Source organism: Rosa rugosa, chromosome 6 (genome assembly GCF_958449725.1).
Source record: "Rosa rugosa chromosome 6, drRosRugo1.1, whole genome shotgun sequence".
NCBI lineage: Eukaryota > Viridiplantae > Streptophyta > Magnoliopsida > Rosales > Rosaceae > Rosa > Rosa rugosa.
In genome coordinates this window covers 16,085,162-16,101,658 of record NC_084825.1, presented here as the reverse complement: position 1 = coordinate 16,101,658, position 16,497 = coordinate 16,085,162, and the positions used below count along the sequence as shown (strand labels likewise).

Here is a 16,497-nt window from a genome sequence, read left to right as displayed (position 1 = left end):
GTGTCGAGGAAGATACACGAATGGAGACAGAAAGCTTTCGGTGCCCAGAAAAAGAAATGTCTGGTGCTCACAGAGGCAGAGCGTGAGATGCTTTCTCGTGTCACCGGAGGACATGGAGCTCAGTTGTGACTCGTCGAGGGTCGATGATTCCCATGGTGGTAAAGGTGAGGTAGGCCGGTGTCATGAGATCCCTTGATGGAGGTAGGCCAGATCTACTTTCTCTCTCCTCAAAGCGCTCTGTGAACAAAAACCCAAAAGCTCAATATCTTGATTTTCATTTGAAGGAGATGAATGTCAGGCGAAAAATGTGAAGAAGATGAACTTTTGATGTGTGCAGAGAAAGATCCAAGAGGAGAGAGGAAATTGGGTGCCAAAAAAAAAAAAATCTGGTGAGATGATGGAATTGTTCGTGGCGAGCTATAAGGGTGTTTCCACTTGGTTCACCCTCCTTTTGGAGCCAAATGTTTCTATGGAAGAAACGGGGTGATCATGAGAGCTTCCATCTCAAAATTCCTATACTTGTCAACCATGAACAGAGGTCAGAGGGAAGACTGGGCTAGCCGGCCTTCAACTCTTCGATACCTATGTCAGATACACATAAGAATGTAGACTAGGTAGGAGTACGTGGAGAATAGTGGCTTACCTTCAATGAAAGGAGAGATGTGTATTTATAGCGTAGGTTAGTGCTTGTCACCCCTTTATTTCCAATGTGGGCCTAGATGTGGCCTACCCGATACTGCAAGTGTATGGTATCGGCATCTTGTCTGGGCATTATTGGCGTTGTTCTGAGTGGCTAATGAGTCTTGTGCTTCTGATATTTGAGGCGGGCACTAGGCCAATTTTTCAATCAGAATTATAGAGGTTGCTGTTGTCTATCTCAATGTCGTCTGATACATGAATCAGACAATACCACAAAACAGTCGTCTGATAATATTTAGTACAACAGCAGTTACTATCATGTCTGTTGTCTGACCACCAAGAAGAACAACAGCGGCTTATATGCTTGCTGTTGTCTGAAGGCTTGGTCAGACAACAGGGGTTTATATGCTTGCTGTTGTCTGAAGGCTTGGTCAGACAATATGTACTTGCAAATCCTATTGTCCATCCATTATTGATACTATAGATTTCTCCAAAAAAACTGTTGTTTGTTGTTTTGCTGGACAATGACTTTCTCGTTCTTTTAGTCCTTATAGTATTATAGTTAGATGGCTCATACAACAGTTTTTGTTAGGCATTTTGTGATGATCAATTATTGGACAATAGTTTTTAGCTGGATTGAATGGTCTGATAGACATTTAAAATGACATCACATCCAAAACACATTCATTTATATAAAAATCCGATACATTCATCCATATATCCAACAAAGTGATTACATCAACAGAACTAGTTTTCTAACAATATTTAATAAAATGTTGAAGAAGAACACACTCTGTGATGACAACGAAGATGCCAGCATAAGCTGCATCAACAACAGCCTTTACTTTCGCTGTCACTCCCCTATGCCTTGATGCCTCTCCTTTATGTATGTATGAATGATGGGAAGTTAGATAAGTACGTGGCCTTCTTCTCAACAACTATAAAATACAACGGCAATTAGACGATAGTCATCAAATGTCATAGATTGCCATCATACATTAACAACGATCATTCAAGTCAATAAATACCTTCATCAATAGGTTGAGCTGCTTGCTGCCAATCCAAAAACAAATGAACCGAATGAGTTCCATGTTTGCAAAGTTTGGATTTGAATAACAAGAATAAAGCATAAAAAGTTTGTCACGCCCCGATCTCTAACAAATATGAGATCAGAAGCTATGACAAATATTTACCACAAGAAAAGGCACCTAGCCTTAGAAGTCTTTAATTGATGAATAGTTGTTCATGCTTCAGTAAGATAAATAAACAAAAGCAATGAATAAAACTACTCCAAGACTACATATGGTGACCAACACAAAGCAATTTATAGTCATTCGTTTTCTTTATTCTCCGTCCTCTCCTCTCAAACGCAGGGTCTCCACCCTTATCCCACAGTTCAGATAGGAATATAGGTATGAAAAGTCAAAAGAAGAATAAAACTAGATTTAGGTGTCTTCCTAAACTCTAGCCACGTCAAGCACAAGAACAAGCTAACATAAGACCTTCTTTCAATCCACACAAGAAACCCAGTGTTCTATTTTCCAAGAAACTGAGATAGTTTAACACCCAGAAAAGTACTCAATGTTTTCAGAAAATTATGCTAGCAACACATAGAAAAACATATATCGGAAACTAATCAGCTTAGAATTCATTTTGCTCAAGTAAATATTAATGCATTTCAGATATCAGCTCAGACTCAAATAGATGGAGTCAAAAATGAATTTACAAGACAAAAGAGTGACTATAATTACAAATACTTTTTATGTGAGAAACATGAATTAATTCACCTCTGGCCATATTTATGACTGAGAAAGAGTGGATGAAATAGTTGTATATATGCCATATTTTTGCTGACACTAGAGGCATTTTACTTACATATGAGTCGCTCTTTGGGATAGAATAGGAGGGATCACTCTTTCCTACCTATAACACGAAAAAGAGACATGATTCGTACAATTTATTAGTTAGAAAAATAGTAGCTAGAAGCTCATGATTCACAGTAAATGAAGATCAGTGTTCTGTGTAAAAAAAGGGCTCTAAGTTACTCATTCTATCTCAGAAATTGGGGCCATTTTTTCAAAGACGCCTCATTCATGAAATAATAAGAGTTGATTAATCAATCTCTCTCTTAAATAATACTGGATCACTAGTTTTTTTTTTTTTTTTTTTTGGGACAGGGTAGGATTACTGATCTAGAGAGCAGAGAGTAGGATATACTAACACATTTTACAGGAACACATCCAATATGCTAGTTAGCTGAAAAGAAAGAGCAGCACAGAAACTGGAAATACAAGTATTGACTTTAATGATAGAAAGAGTTGGTTGTTAAGTAGGCTACAAACAACTTTTTAAAACCCATTAATGTCAATAAGCCACCTCCCTTTACTTCCAATTTAGATTCAGTACAAGAAAAATTCCCTTGCTGAGAATCATTTTGCAACTAAAGGGAAAACACATTTGTTTACTGCATAAGATCAAAGGGGAAGTTAGTTCAGGGTCTTGTAAAGATTTTGAAGAGCTACGACTGAAAAGGAAGCAATAAATAAAATAAATGATCTGACTGATATGGTAGCCAATGGTATATACTACAATACAACTGTTATAAATTAAACTTGCACTTCTTTTCAGTCACTTGGAACTTTCATCAAACAGGTGGTGTGCATGTAAGGCCAAACACATCTATGATGTTCTCAAGCATTTTAACTTCACCAAGGAGATCATTTGCCTCACATTTCAAATAATGCCTATATATCAATTCGAATCTCAGAAGTAACAAATGTTTGAAAGACAATGCGAGGTTAATGACTTCCTTGGCTTGATAATGAAAATGAATTTCTTTGAAAGAGGTAAAAATTGATAACCTGGATTGTTAGACAATAACCACTGCATCTCTTTTAGTAGCTCAGACAAGGGAACCAAATGATTAAAGGCAAAAATTGATAACCTGGATTATTCAAAAGAAAAAATGAGAACTTGGTGTTGATAAAGGAATGTATTGGGTGAAGCTATATTGATAGGAATTCTATACCTTTGGCTTGAACATGACGTGCTCGTTCGAGACCCAGATCTATCCTCCAGCTATAAGAGGATTCAAAGAAGCAATTATCTCTTAAAGCCAAGAGTACCCCATGAAAATAAACAGTGTAATCCCCAACCATGAACCTATAAATCTGAAATCTGAGCACCCACCAAAAATTAGGGAGATAATAGTACCTGAAAGTCTGCATCTTCTATAGTCCTGATTTTGGAGTTATTGACTCCTCAACCTTCTATCTGGGTTGATAGAACAAAATTAGGTCAGGAGAGCATAACACCGATAGAATATCAAGAAACCAATTTGTTTTTCTTCTGTTGCGAAGAGCAAAGCAAGGTATAGAACATATAAAATACAAATAAAGGGAATGAAATCGGTGGGTTTGAATTGAAGAGGGAATCTGAAATTTGGAAGAAAGAGGGAATCTGAAATTTAGGGAGGGAAAATGCGAAAAGAAGCAAACGCGGAAACTTTTTTTCTTTTTGTTTGAACAGGTCGACTGAAAAATTGCTTTTGGGATTATGTCTTTGCATTGAAAACTTTCTTAGGACACAGAACCGAAATTGTGTAATGTCCTTACCGTAATCAATTTCCATCAAAACCATTCCAGCAACCTCCATCTCCTGCAAAACTCCATAATTTCCCGAATCCACATACCAAATCAAGCAGCCTAGAAAGCCGGCGACGAGCTGCGGTGGTCCATGCGCCTGTGGCGACGCGTGAGGCGCGTAGGGTGGTTTTGACCAGAACTGGAGGTCGAAACCATGGGGTTTCGGTGGACAAGTACGAGCTAATTCTATCCTTGGAGGTGGTCTTGCGCGATTCAAACTAGAACTTGGAGAATGAAGAAACCCAGAGCTGACGACTTCAATGAGGGTGGTTACGGGATGTTCCGGCCTCTGGGTTTTATCCTCCATTACTTGCTGAGTGCGACGGTGATGGTGGTGTGGTGAGAAGATGACCGGAAACCCGTGAGGGTCGTGGAACAGTGGCGTGCAGATTGGGAGGGTCACATGCGGAGGCTGGAGTCGATGCACGGCTTCGATTTCTCTTGGGTTTGGGTCGCCGTCCTTCACTCTGTTGGTGATGGCGGTGTAGTGGAGTGGTGGCCGGAGGTGGTGATCTCCAGTGATGGCAGAGGAAGAGAAGGAGAGGTCGGGGATAAGAAAGGGGGAGAGGCCGTGCGGCCGAGAGAAAGAGAGAGGAAAAATGAGAGAGAATTTAGGGTTTGCTCCTTTAATTACTAAACGATGTGAAAAGTCCATTTTGCCCCTTTAAATCTCCGAAAACTTCAAAGTAGAAAATAAACTTCTGTAGACCACAATTCATTCGTACGAACTTCGATTCTAGCGTGCCGCGTGTCCACGAATTCGGTTTAACGTCTTCAACAACTTTTCAGAAGGAAGTTTCCACGAATACGGAGCCAAAGTAAAAGTCAACTTTGACGCACTAAAAGGTCAAAATTAAAGTAAAAATGAAAACTTTATTCGTTTACCGTCCAAAAGCCCAGTAAACGGGTAAGTTTAGATACGGGGCATGACAGCGCCAGCATATATATATATTGAATCCTAAAACTCAGACAACATCAATTCAAGTACATTGTCTGATGGAGAATGGCACAACAGACAACTAAAAACTGTTGTGTGAATTAACAATCAGACGACATCTATTTCAGCCATTGTCTGAATTAACAATCAGACGACATCTATTTTAGCCATTGTGTTAATAGTAATTGCACAACAGAGAAGTAATAACTGTTGTGTGATTAAAACAATCAGACAACATCTTTTCTCAACCATTGTGTTAATCAATCTTGGACAATACCAATGTAATAACTGTTGTCTGAATTGATTGATTCAGACAACATCAAAAAAATAACCATTGTCTGAATTACAATTGCACAACAGCAATGTAACAACTGTTGTCTGATTCAAAAATTCAGACGACAGAAAAATTCTTGCTGTCGTCTGATTATTTCAGACGACAGTTAAAATGTTTGCTGTCGTCTGATATGTGTCGTCTGATTGATTTTTTGGCCTAGTGGGGAGGTATCTATACCAACATACATTAGACCCAAAACAATTCAAATAAAATGAGAAATCAAATAAGAAAATCAAACAACTCACCCTAAAGCCAAGAAATCACCATTTCAACTCAAGGAAAACAACTCACACCTTGATTTCTTTCAAAACTCAATTTCCTTTTCTCACAAGGACAAATCACGTCACCACAGTGACAAAATGATAGTATTTGTTCACTCAACAAAATAAATATTAAACCATGTCCCTCCTTGGACTATTAAAAGAAAGAACACACTCGAAACCCTCTTTTAAAAACATGTACTCATTAGTGCAATATCGACGAGTAGATGATAATGAAGTAAGAAACTACCCCAAACATGGCCAGACAGGCCACCACGCGCCGCCAAACTAACACCAAAGCCTGGAGAATCAGCTCCTACCAACTTGTAGAGCACATCAAGGGGAGCAACTTTCATACTTGGGACTATGGCCGATTCAGCCTAGATCGAGCTAGAAAATCTCCACCATTGAACTTCAAATCGTCATTCTGGCCACCACACTTCGAATCGAGCTTCAAGGCTTGTATGGATATTATTAGGGGGAGGAGAGCATCAAAACTTGACAGGTTTAGAGTTTAGCCGCCGCCGGAATAGGAAAATCTGGTCGGGTCGGGTCCGCCGCCACCAAATAGTCGGCTTCGATTTGCTACTTTCGGTGGAAATTGACGCCGAGTAATGATAGAGGGAGGAAAAGTAGGGGCCGGTGAGTCGAACTGGATCAGTGCCGTGGTCGGAGAATGCCGGAATCGGCCGAAAAAGTCGGGTCTGGTCAAACGATTTTCGCGGATCCTGGGGTTTTCTGGAAGAGAGAGAATCGAGAGAAATTTTCGAATTTGGAAACTTCTAAAATTATGAAAAAAAAATTGGAAAAACCCATATTTGTAGAAAATTTCCAAAATTTGAAACTTCTTCTATTGACCATAACTTTCTCACGAACTCCTATTTCCGCGTTCCACATATCCACAAACTCATATCAATGTGCTCTACAACTTTCGTGAATGAAGTTTTCAGAGAAACTCAACGAACAAAAAGTTAACCCTTTGACCCCTAGAAAATAAAACATTTCGAGTAATTATTTGTCTGAAACACTTTCGCTATACCCTTGAACCACAAAATCGTACAAACGACCAACGTAGTAATTTCTGAAAAATCATTAGAAATTAATAACAAATTTCTGGGGTATTACACTGCTATGCTCAGTCCAATGGCCAAGCAGAGGCCAATAACAAGATCATCATCACCCTTATGGAGAAAATGCTCGAGGAGAATCCAAGGGACTGGCATGATGAACTTTTTGAGACACTCTGATTATTTCGAACATCTAAGCGCAATCTTACTGCTACGACCCCTTACGCTTTGATGTTTAACCATGGTGCAGTCTTTTCCCTAGAAATCAACGTTCACTCTCTTTGTGTCCAAGAACAGCACCAACTCATTGACAGAGACTATGTAGAAGCCATGTGGTAGGAACACGAGGACTTGAGAGAAAAGCAACTAAAAGCTTTAGATAACTTGGCCGTGGAAAACAGGAGAGTCGCTCGCGCTTATGAAAAACGAACACGTGGACGTAGCTATAAGGAAGGTGAGTTGGCATGGAAAACCATCCTACCAGTTGGCGAGAAAACAAAAGGCAGAGGTAAATGGTCCCCACGTTGGGAGGGCCCTTATGTCATTCACAAGATTTTGGAAAAGGGTGCCTTTCATCTTAGGGACTTAGATGGTGAGATTCATCGACACCTCATCAACAGCAGGTACCTCAAAAAGTACTATCCTAGCATTTGGGAGTTCAATGACACACCAAGTACTTCTTCGCCTGGGCCTGGGCAAACTTAGTATTTCTATGCTCGCTTACCTTTGTTCGCCAAGGCCTATCCCTGAGGCCTCACTCTTCTCACTTCGCTTTACAAGATGTAGGGGGTGGCAACCATCATATATTGGGCCTTTACTTTGTGGCCTAGTAGTAATACTTTGAATTTTTTGTTTTTTCTAAGCCTTTACACTTTGTGGCCCAGCGATACTTTGAAGTTTTTATTTTTTGGACTAAATTCAGTTTGCCCCCTCCAATTTTGGAGAAAATATTAGTTTGGTCCCTGACCTTTTTTTTTTTAATCATGATCGTCCCTGCACTTTCAATTTGCATAATCGAAGTCCAAATTTCATATTTGACGCCAAAGACAACATCACAAGCTGAGTTGGCACCGACATAAGGGCCCACTTTTTAGATTTTGACCCTCAAATGTCCAAACTACCCCTCAAAACTCTCTCTCTCTCTCTCTCTCTCGTTTTAGATGGAAGACGAGATCCTAACCCCAGCTCTTCCTCCAAATACCCTATGTATTTGAGGTTCCAATGTTGCCATACTTCCTCCACAATTTTGATTTCTCGCTTGTTATCTCTAGTTTCAGGTTTTTCACAATCTTCAAGAAGCCTTGCCGTGACCATCCACCTTCCTTGCCGTGATTATTACTTATGCACCACCTTGGAGCTGCTTTGGATTTTTGGGATGTGACTAAGGGTTGCCACCTTTTCCATGTATTATTCACAGTTTGGTCTTTTTGTAGTTAGAAAATTTTCTTTGGAAATTTTGTTGTGTAAACCAAAACTATGAGTTGACAATCTTATTTTTGGATGCAATTTTGATATTCTTTTCGATGTTTGATGCGTTTATGTGTGTTTGATTCTTGTTAGTTGCCGAAACCTTAGATTGATAATTTGATTTTGTTTTATAGAAAACTTTTGCATGCTCTTGTTCTTTGGTGCGCAACTTAGAGTGATTGCATGTAATTAGAGCTAGTAATTAGGTTTATGCTTTGTAACCCTAATTCAATTTAGTAGTAAAGGCTTTGGACAAAGGTCAAAATCAGATTATGTATGCATTGAATTGACTTGCTTTGAGTACTTGGATTTGCATATTTATTAACCAAACTTTCACTCGTTCTTAATGATTCGAAACTTGAGATTACAAAATTGCTTTGATTGTGGGATACATGTTTTCAAAATATGTTGGTTAGGTGCTTTGCTTGATCAATTGTGTAAAGGAAAGTAAAATTAGGGACATTGGTTGCTTTGATCTGTGTTTCTTGGTTGATAACATTCCGTGGCTTCTAATAAGATAAAAAGATGCATGAATAAGTTGAGCTTGATTTGTGATTGATGATATGTTTTCCAAAGATTCTTCTTTTCCCACCAATGTATATAACAACGTTTTCAATTACTTTATTATTTATGAAAATTTTGAGTTTGATCTTTAAACCCCCCCCCACCCCCCTTTTTATCTTTTATGTTTTGTGTTTTTGTACATGTGTAAATCGATTTTGGATTTTTAGGAAGCATGAAACCGTAAATAGTATAACATATAATATGAAAATACAACTTAAATTTCGTAAATACTACCTTAGGAATTAATTTTACCTATTTTTATGCTGTAGTGTTTTGTAGGAATTGTTTTGGTGTTTTTTAGGAACATGCTTGGTGTTTTGTAGGAAAAGTAGTTACAGTTTGTTTTGTAATTAGATTCCTTGTTTGACTAGGATTAGAATTTGTTTCCTATTTGTATTTGTATTCCCAATAAGTGTATGACTAATATTCCTATGTTGACTTGAATTTCTAATTTGACTATGACTTGTAAAATGTATTCTAGTAGGAGTAGGATTCCTAAACTAATTCTAACTTGTATTTCTTGTAATTTTTGAAACTTGTTGTCTATATATACCTTATAATTTCGTGTGACTTCAATATTACTCTCTCTAATTTTCTGTTACATGTAAGTACCTTCAGTCCCCGGCTTGAACGATCCCTGCTTATTCTATACTAACGTTTGACATTTTTCAGGGTTTAAATTGGCACTCATTTCGAGCGTATCAATTTTTGGCACCGTTGCTGGGGATTGAAAAATCTTCATGTGATGAAAACGCCACTAAGGGTTGATTTTGGTAAGGGATTATGAATCATAATGGAATAGGTGAAGTTTTTTTTTTGTTAATATTAGCCTAAACCCTGCTTCAGGTCTCTTAAGGTTGAGAGCGGCTTTTATTAACACTTGAAAATTGTCTTGCACTTATAACTTTTCTTATCTAAGTAAGTATAGCTTATGTGGAATGGTGTCTTGGAAGGGGTCAGCGTCCATGACAGGTTTTGAATCCAAAAGTGCATTCAAATGAGCCTAAACCACTGTGGGAGTAGCTCATGCCAAAATAGTTTCTGCCTCTCGTGTTCGTCCTCCCCCACCTGCCATTTCAGTAAGGTTGCCCAAACGATTTGAAAGGAAGTTTGTGTGTAGACAAGTACTTGGGCCGCATGTCTAAACCTTGATTCATAATGTCTTATTGAAGTAAATTCCTTAGACAATTTTTGAAAATAGTTGGGTTTGGTAAAAGGTTGTAAATCATAACGGACCATGTGAAAGATTCCTTTGTTAATACTTGTCAAGCAACTTTCTTTATCAAGTAGGCACACCTTAGTAGTACAGGGTGTCTAGGTTGATTTGATACGAGAAGTGCATACAAGAGGGCCTAAACCACTACGTGGGAGTAGCCTCGCCAAAATCGTTTCTCTACTACCTGACTCTATGTCAAAAGAGTTACCAAAAGATAAAGGAGGGAAGACTTGTATTAACATTAGAATCTTTGGGCCGCAAGTCTAAACTTTGATTAATGATTTTGTATTGAAGTTGGCTACTTCTTAAATTGTAAAACTTGTAAACTAACCAAAAATTTTTGTTGGTTTTGTATGTACATATGTATGTGACGTGTTGATGTGTGTACCTTGTGTTTGGACCCAAAATGAGCATTTTGGCCTGACAAGGCACGTCTTGGAGAAATTGAGCCAATGTCAGTGGCTCAAGCTATATATTGTCGACAAGTTCGAAATATATATTTAGAGGCGGCAGACTAACCAAACGAAATCCAAATGAGCTAAAACTTTCTAGATTAAATCTAGAAAGCCCAAGGATCATTTCTTATGAAGAGTGCCAGAGATATTTTTGAGTGGAAGGCCTTCAAACACCTTGGTCCACGTCACTTTTATTCTTTACTAACTTCATTCTTTTTCATTCCATTTCAGATCAATGAATGTCCGGATCATCTGAACCACCCAATGTGCCCAAAATGCCACTTCATCTCATTCAGGAATGAATTGAAATATTCAAGAAGAATTCAGACCTGTTTGACATTCCTATCCCCACTCCCATTCAGTTTTGTGAACTTCAAATAGATAGTGAGGGAAATAGAGTAGAAGGGGAGTCAGAAGCATCCAACAATTCACCTGATCAATCACCACACCAAACGCCACCCCCATCACCCACAGCTTTAGTTTTACCACCACCACCTCAACCACTAAGGGCTCTCACCATCAGGAAACTCTCCATTTCTGTCATTCCACCAGGTAGCGTCCCCACTTGTATAACCTACCCTGCTGCAGCTGAGGGGGCAACAGCTGATTTTGAGTTGAAATCTGGGCTACTTCATCAACTTCCTACATTCCATGGACTCTCTATGGAAGACCCCAACCAGCACTTAATGGAATTTCAATTCATTTGCACTAGCATGAAGCGTCTAGGAGCTGATGAGCAGATTTTGAAGCTGAAGGCCTTCCCTTTTCTGTTGGCTGACAAGGCTAAGCAATGGCTTTATGAGTTGGTCAAGTGGAAGCATTGCATCTTGGGAGGACATGATGAAGGCATTTCTTGAGAAGTATTTTCCTACATCTCGCATCATAAGCTTAGGAAGAAGATAAGTGGGATTCAACAAGGGCAAGATGAGTCCTATGCTGAGTACTATGAAAGGTTCAAGTCTCTTGTCACTCAATGCCCTTAACATGGCATGAAGGATGAGACCTTGCTCACTTGTTTTTATGATGGGCTCACCAACTTGGAAAGAGATATGCTTGATGCTGCTTCTGGAGGATCATTTGTTGACAAGGAACCTACAGCTGGAATGACCTTAATTGAGAATAGGGCCTTGAATCAACAACAATATGGAAGTTCCAATACCACCCATACACATGAAAAAGTCCATGAGCTTATACTTCGGCTCAATTGGAAGGTAAAATTAACAAGCTTACTTCTATTGGTATGACAAACAAAGAACAATTCATGGCATGTGGAAGGTCATATGTCTAACCAATGCCCTCAACTCATGGAAGGAGGCAACTTTGAAGGTGTCAACGCCCTAGGATTCCAACAAGGGCCCCAACGTCCAAGGAATGACCCATTCTCAAACACCTATAAATCTGGATGGAGGGATCACCCTATCTTTTGTTGGAGGGACAATGAAAATGTGCAAAACGCACCTCAAAGCTATAGTCAATGTCCCCAAGGCTTTTATCAAAAGCCTTATGCTCCTCCTAACCCTACTCCCTTTAATTCAAACTTCAATTCCACTAATTCTTCTTCTTCTAATGATGATTTGATTAAAGCACTAACTAAGTCTACTCAAGCTCTGCTTGCAGGTCAAATGAATCATGGTAATCAAATCAACACTCTCACTTCTGATGTAGCTGAGATGAAGAAGCAGATGAGCCAAGTTGTGGAGTTTATATATTGGTAAGTTCTATAAGGTAAGCTTCCAAGTGGTACCATCCCAAATCCTCACTTTGAGCAAGCCAAGGTCGTGACCACAAGGAGTGGTAAGACCCTTGTGGATCCTCCAAAGTCTCAAAAGAAGACATCAACGCCACTTGTTGAGGAGGAAGAAGACCCTGCCACTGCTAAGGATGAATTGAAGGCGTCTCACCCTTCAAGGGCAATTCCGAAAACTCAAGTTAATGTTCCTAACTTGTTTTAAAAGAAAAAAATTTCAAGTATTTAGTGTTGATGTTTGAACTATCACGCCCGAACTATTTTGTGATTGTTTATTTTGTTTATTAACTGTGCTTGAAAATCGGGGCGTGACAAAATACTCGACTACTACCCACAAGGTATAAAGTTGTTCTGTTTTCCCTGGATGTTTTATTGACTATAAATTTCCAAGGATTTATTTTGTCGACCAAACTTCTTTTCAAAACGAAATCAAATTGAACCCTTAAATTATACCTGGGGTTTGGGTTGTTTCAGAGGGCTTCCCATAAACACTGTCACTTGGGCATGTGTGTGATTGCTTTACACTCATTGCTATATACATGATAGCCTCGTTGCACAACTCTATAAACGAGTGAGAGAGGTGGCTGGCTAAGTACAGCTAGCATGACTCAATTTTGATGTAACTCGCGATGGTGGGTCATGGTATGTGGTTACTTACATTTTGAATTATTAATAGATCGATAACCATTTCCTCAAAAAAGAAAAAGAAAAAAAAATACTGCACTTATGAAAAATATTTACCAAATGTTTAATAAATTAATTTTACAACTGATTATTCTCACCACTGATCCTAATTGGATCAAGTTAATTTTTTTTTTTTTTAACCCATTCCGAATTTAAATATTTTTTTTTCAGAATATTGTTGTATATTTGATAATAGCAGCAATGGTGACAAGGCTGGGTGGGTTTGGTGGTTGGTGGTAATATATTGGAGTTATGGAGGTATACTTGGTTACGCTGGTAGGCTTGTCAGGTTGTGCATGATATCTATGTGCTTTATGATTTTATCAATCAGAACATAAAGAAATAGACTGGATTTCTTTAGGCTTCCCCAGGGGCGGAGGCAGTTCAGGACGAGTGGGGGCCACTGCCCCCATTGAGCTTTTGACACTTGGCCCCAAGTACACAATTTGCCCCATCAAGTGGCCATATATAAACAACATGTATGATATATATACATGTTCGGTGTTCCCATAATGGCACATAGCATTGTTCAAAGCCCATATATATGATAGATGATAGTCCAAACTGTCAACAGGCCCACCGCCCACAACACACAACTCCCACAAACTGACGGAAAAAACAAGAAAAAGGGGAGCATGAAGCTTCTTGTACAACCCCATTCAGCATATATATTCAAACTCAACTACCAAAGTACCAAAGCCAGCACTCTGCACTCAAAGTCAATAACCAAGTACCAACTGATATTGCTGGCTTCCTAGAATCCTAGTTGCTGGCTTGCTGCGATGACTTCATTTCTCAAACCCCAGCTATCAATATCTCTTTCTTGATCAAACTCAACTACCAAAGCCAGCACTCAGGTTGATTAATTTGTTTGTTTCTTTTTTACTATTTTTCTTATCCTCTGTGGGCTGTGGCTCTGTTCTTGTGTATTTCATGTAGACTTATTGAGAACAATGTGAATTGATGACTTGATATTCTATCATCAGTATCATGTATTCATGTTATGATGTTGATAGTATAATTTGATTGCTCTGTTTTTGTGTTGAAAGATTTTATTGCCATTGTTTTGATCTCTTTTCTTTTTGCATGCCTGGAAGGATGGAAGTGTGGAACTTTATAAGCATATACTAATATTTTTGATAGATTGCACATGATTTTGTTTGCTATATTGATCTTTTCTTAGTTTTCAAACAATTTTACTTACACTTTAATCATATAATGTAGTTGTAAATTGTGTGAAAGAGTCATGGAAAGATTCTTTAAAAGAAAATCAGACATGCTACCACCCCCTGAAGATAGTGTAATGTCAAAGAATAGTCGTGTTCGGGGTAGAAATAAACTTGGCAGATCTTCCTTCAGATCCTGGATTACGAACCAGAATTTCAGATTACGATCCGAACATTCAAGACCAAGTTCGAAGAGAATATCTACAAAGGGGTCCTTGTCAGCCCAGGGAACACAAATTTCTTCAAACCAAGTGTGGAGCTTCGAAACGAAGGTTTATATCTGCTTGGTTCGATTATTTTCCTAATTGGTTGGAATATAGTATAGACAAAGATCGTGCATATTGTTTGTGCTGCTACCTATTTAAAGCAAATATCGGAGAACAAGCAGGTGGTGATGCATTTACTAGTGATGGTTTTTGAAATTGGAAGAAGAAAGAAAGATTATATGATCATGTTGGAGACCAAAATAGTGCTCATAATCAAGCTTTGAAAAAGTGTGAAGCCTTGATGAATGAAGGACAACACATTCGAAATATCATCCACAAGAATGCTAAGTAATCTAGAACAGATTATCGAATTCGACTCACTGCATCAGTTAATTGCATTCGGTTTCTTCTAAGACAGGGCCTTGCATTTCGGGGCCATGATGAGTCAGACAATTCAAGCAATCAAGGTAACTTTCTTGAGCTTTTGCAATTTCTTGCTGATCATGATGAAGAAGTTAGAGCTTTTGCATTGAAAAATGCTCCAGAAAACCTCAAAATGACATCACCAATGATTCAAAAAGACATAGTACATGCTGCTGCAGTTGAAACCACAAATGCACATCAGCTTCAGTTAGCTTTGGTGGCTGTAGTAAAGAAACATAGCATTGTAGGTGCCTTCTTCACATCAGTTGGTCATGTTGTAAATATTGTTGGTGCATCTTCTAAACGGCATGACATTCTTCGAGAAAAACAGTCTCTCAAAGTTGTTCAAGCATTGAAAGTTGGAGAACTTTCAAGTGGAAGAGGCTTAAATCAAGATATTGAGATTAAGCGATCAGCCGATACACGTTGGATCTCACATTATGGTACGCTCATAAACTTTACTGCCATGTTCTCTCCCATAATTGATGTGCTAGATGAAATTGCATTTGACAAAGTAGGTTCTGATCAGAAACATGATGCATTTATTTCATTGGGGTTATTGCAATCTTTTGATTTCATATTTAGTCTGCACTTGATGAGGATTGTACTTGGAATTAGTCATGAGTTGTCACAAGCCTTGCAAAAAGATGATCAAGATATAGTAAATGCAATGGATTTAATGAAAATTTGCAAGAGAAAATTGCAAGATATAAGGGATAATGGATGGGATTCTTCACTAGAGCAGGTTGTTGTCTTTTGTGGCAAGGAAAATATTATGGTTCCCAACATGAGTGATCAGCATCTATGTAAATGGAAATCAAAACGCAAAAGTCCAGAAATCATAAATCTGCACTATTATCGCTTTGATTTCTTTTGTGCTGTGATAGATCTCCAACTTCAAGAGCTAAACAATCGTTTCAATGAGGTTAATACTGAGCTACTCCTTTGTTTGGCATGTTTACGTCAAAATCATTCATTTTATGCTTTCAACAAGCAACGTTTGATGCGTCTTGCTCAATTTTATCCGGATGATTTTTCTACATCAGATTTGCTGGTACTACAATCTCAGCTTGATATTTATATTTATGATATGCAATCTAACACAAAGTTTCAAGACTTGCAAGGAATTTCTTCTCTAGCACAGAAACTTGTCGAGACAGGAAAGCACAAGACATATCCATTTGTCTATCTACTCATAACCTTGGCACTAGTACTTCCAGTTGCAACAGCCATCGTTGAAAGAGCATTCTCTGCCATGAACATCATACAAAATCGAATGCGAAATCGAATGGGAGATCAGTGGTTGAATGATAGCTTAACGGTATACCTTGAGAAAGATATATTCAATGCCATTGACAATGAGCCTATAATTCAACGATTCCAAAACATGGCTCGTCGTTGAGGACAGCTATAGATGACTTGAGCAAAACTGTTTCTGTTTTGTTAGGAAATATTGATTGTCTTTTGTGCTAGGAAATAGCTCAAGTCTTTTTTTGTATAATGCGAATCATTTTTGTGTATTATATGCACTGATTGCAAATACATGGAATGTATTTTGGTTCATCAATGGTCTTTTGGTGTTTGGTTAAATTTTTTGGCCCCCATACATATATATTCCTCCCTCCGCC

General features: G+C 38.5%; 1 protein-coding gene and 1 long non-coding RNA gene across 6 annotated transcripts; one reads left to right on the top strand and one right to left on the bottom strand.

The window, feature by feature from the left end:
- Positions 1-1,301: 1,301 nt before the first annotated feature.
- LOC133713854 (uncharacterized) lies at positions 1,302-4,892 on the bottom strand. 5 transcript variants are annotated; one of them, XR_009848287.1, is made up of 6 exons: positions 3,853-4,892; positions 3,668-3,717; positions 3,501-3,583; positions 2,515-2,562; positions 1,668-1,692; positions 1,302-1,577 (listed from the first exon to the last, which is right to left on the bottom strand). It is a non-coding gene; the product is annotated as an uncharacterized LOC133713854 (long non-coding RNA). The 5 variants fall into 5 exon arrangements; XR_009848286.1 differs by having other exon boundaries at positions 2,515-3,583; XR_009848285.1 differs by having other exon boundaries at positions 1,302-1,692.
- Positions 4,893-11,572: 6,680 nt separating this feature from the next.
- LOC133716295 (uncharacterized) lies at positions 11,573-16,271 on the top strand. Its single transcript, XM_062143000.1, has 2 exons — positions 11,573-11,794; positions 14,865-16,271. Exons 1-2 carry the CDS (start codon positions 11,573-11,575, stop codon positions 16,269-16,271), a joined length of 1,629 nt encoding a protein of 542 aa, XP_061998984.1.
- The last annotated feature ends 226 nt before the right edge of the window (positions 16,272-16,497 follow it).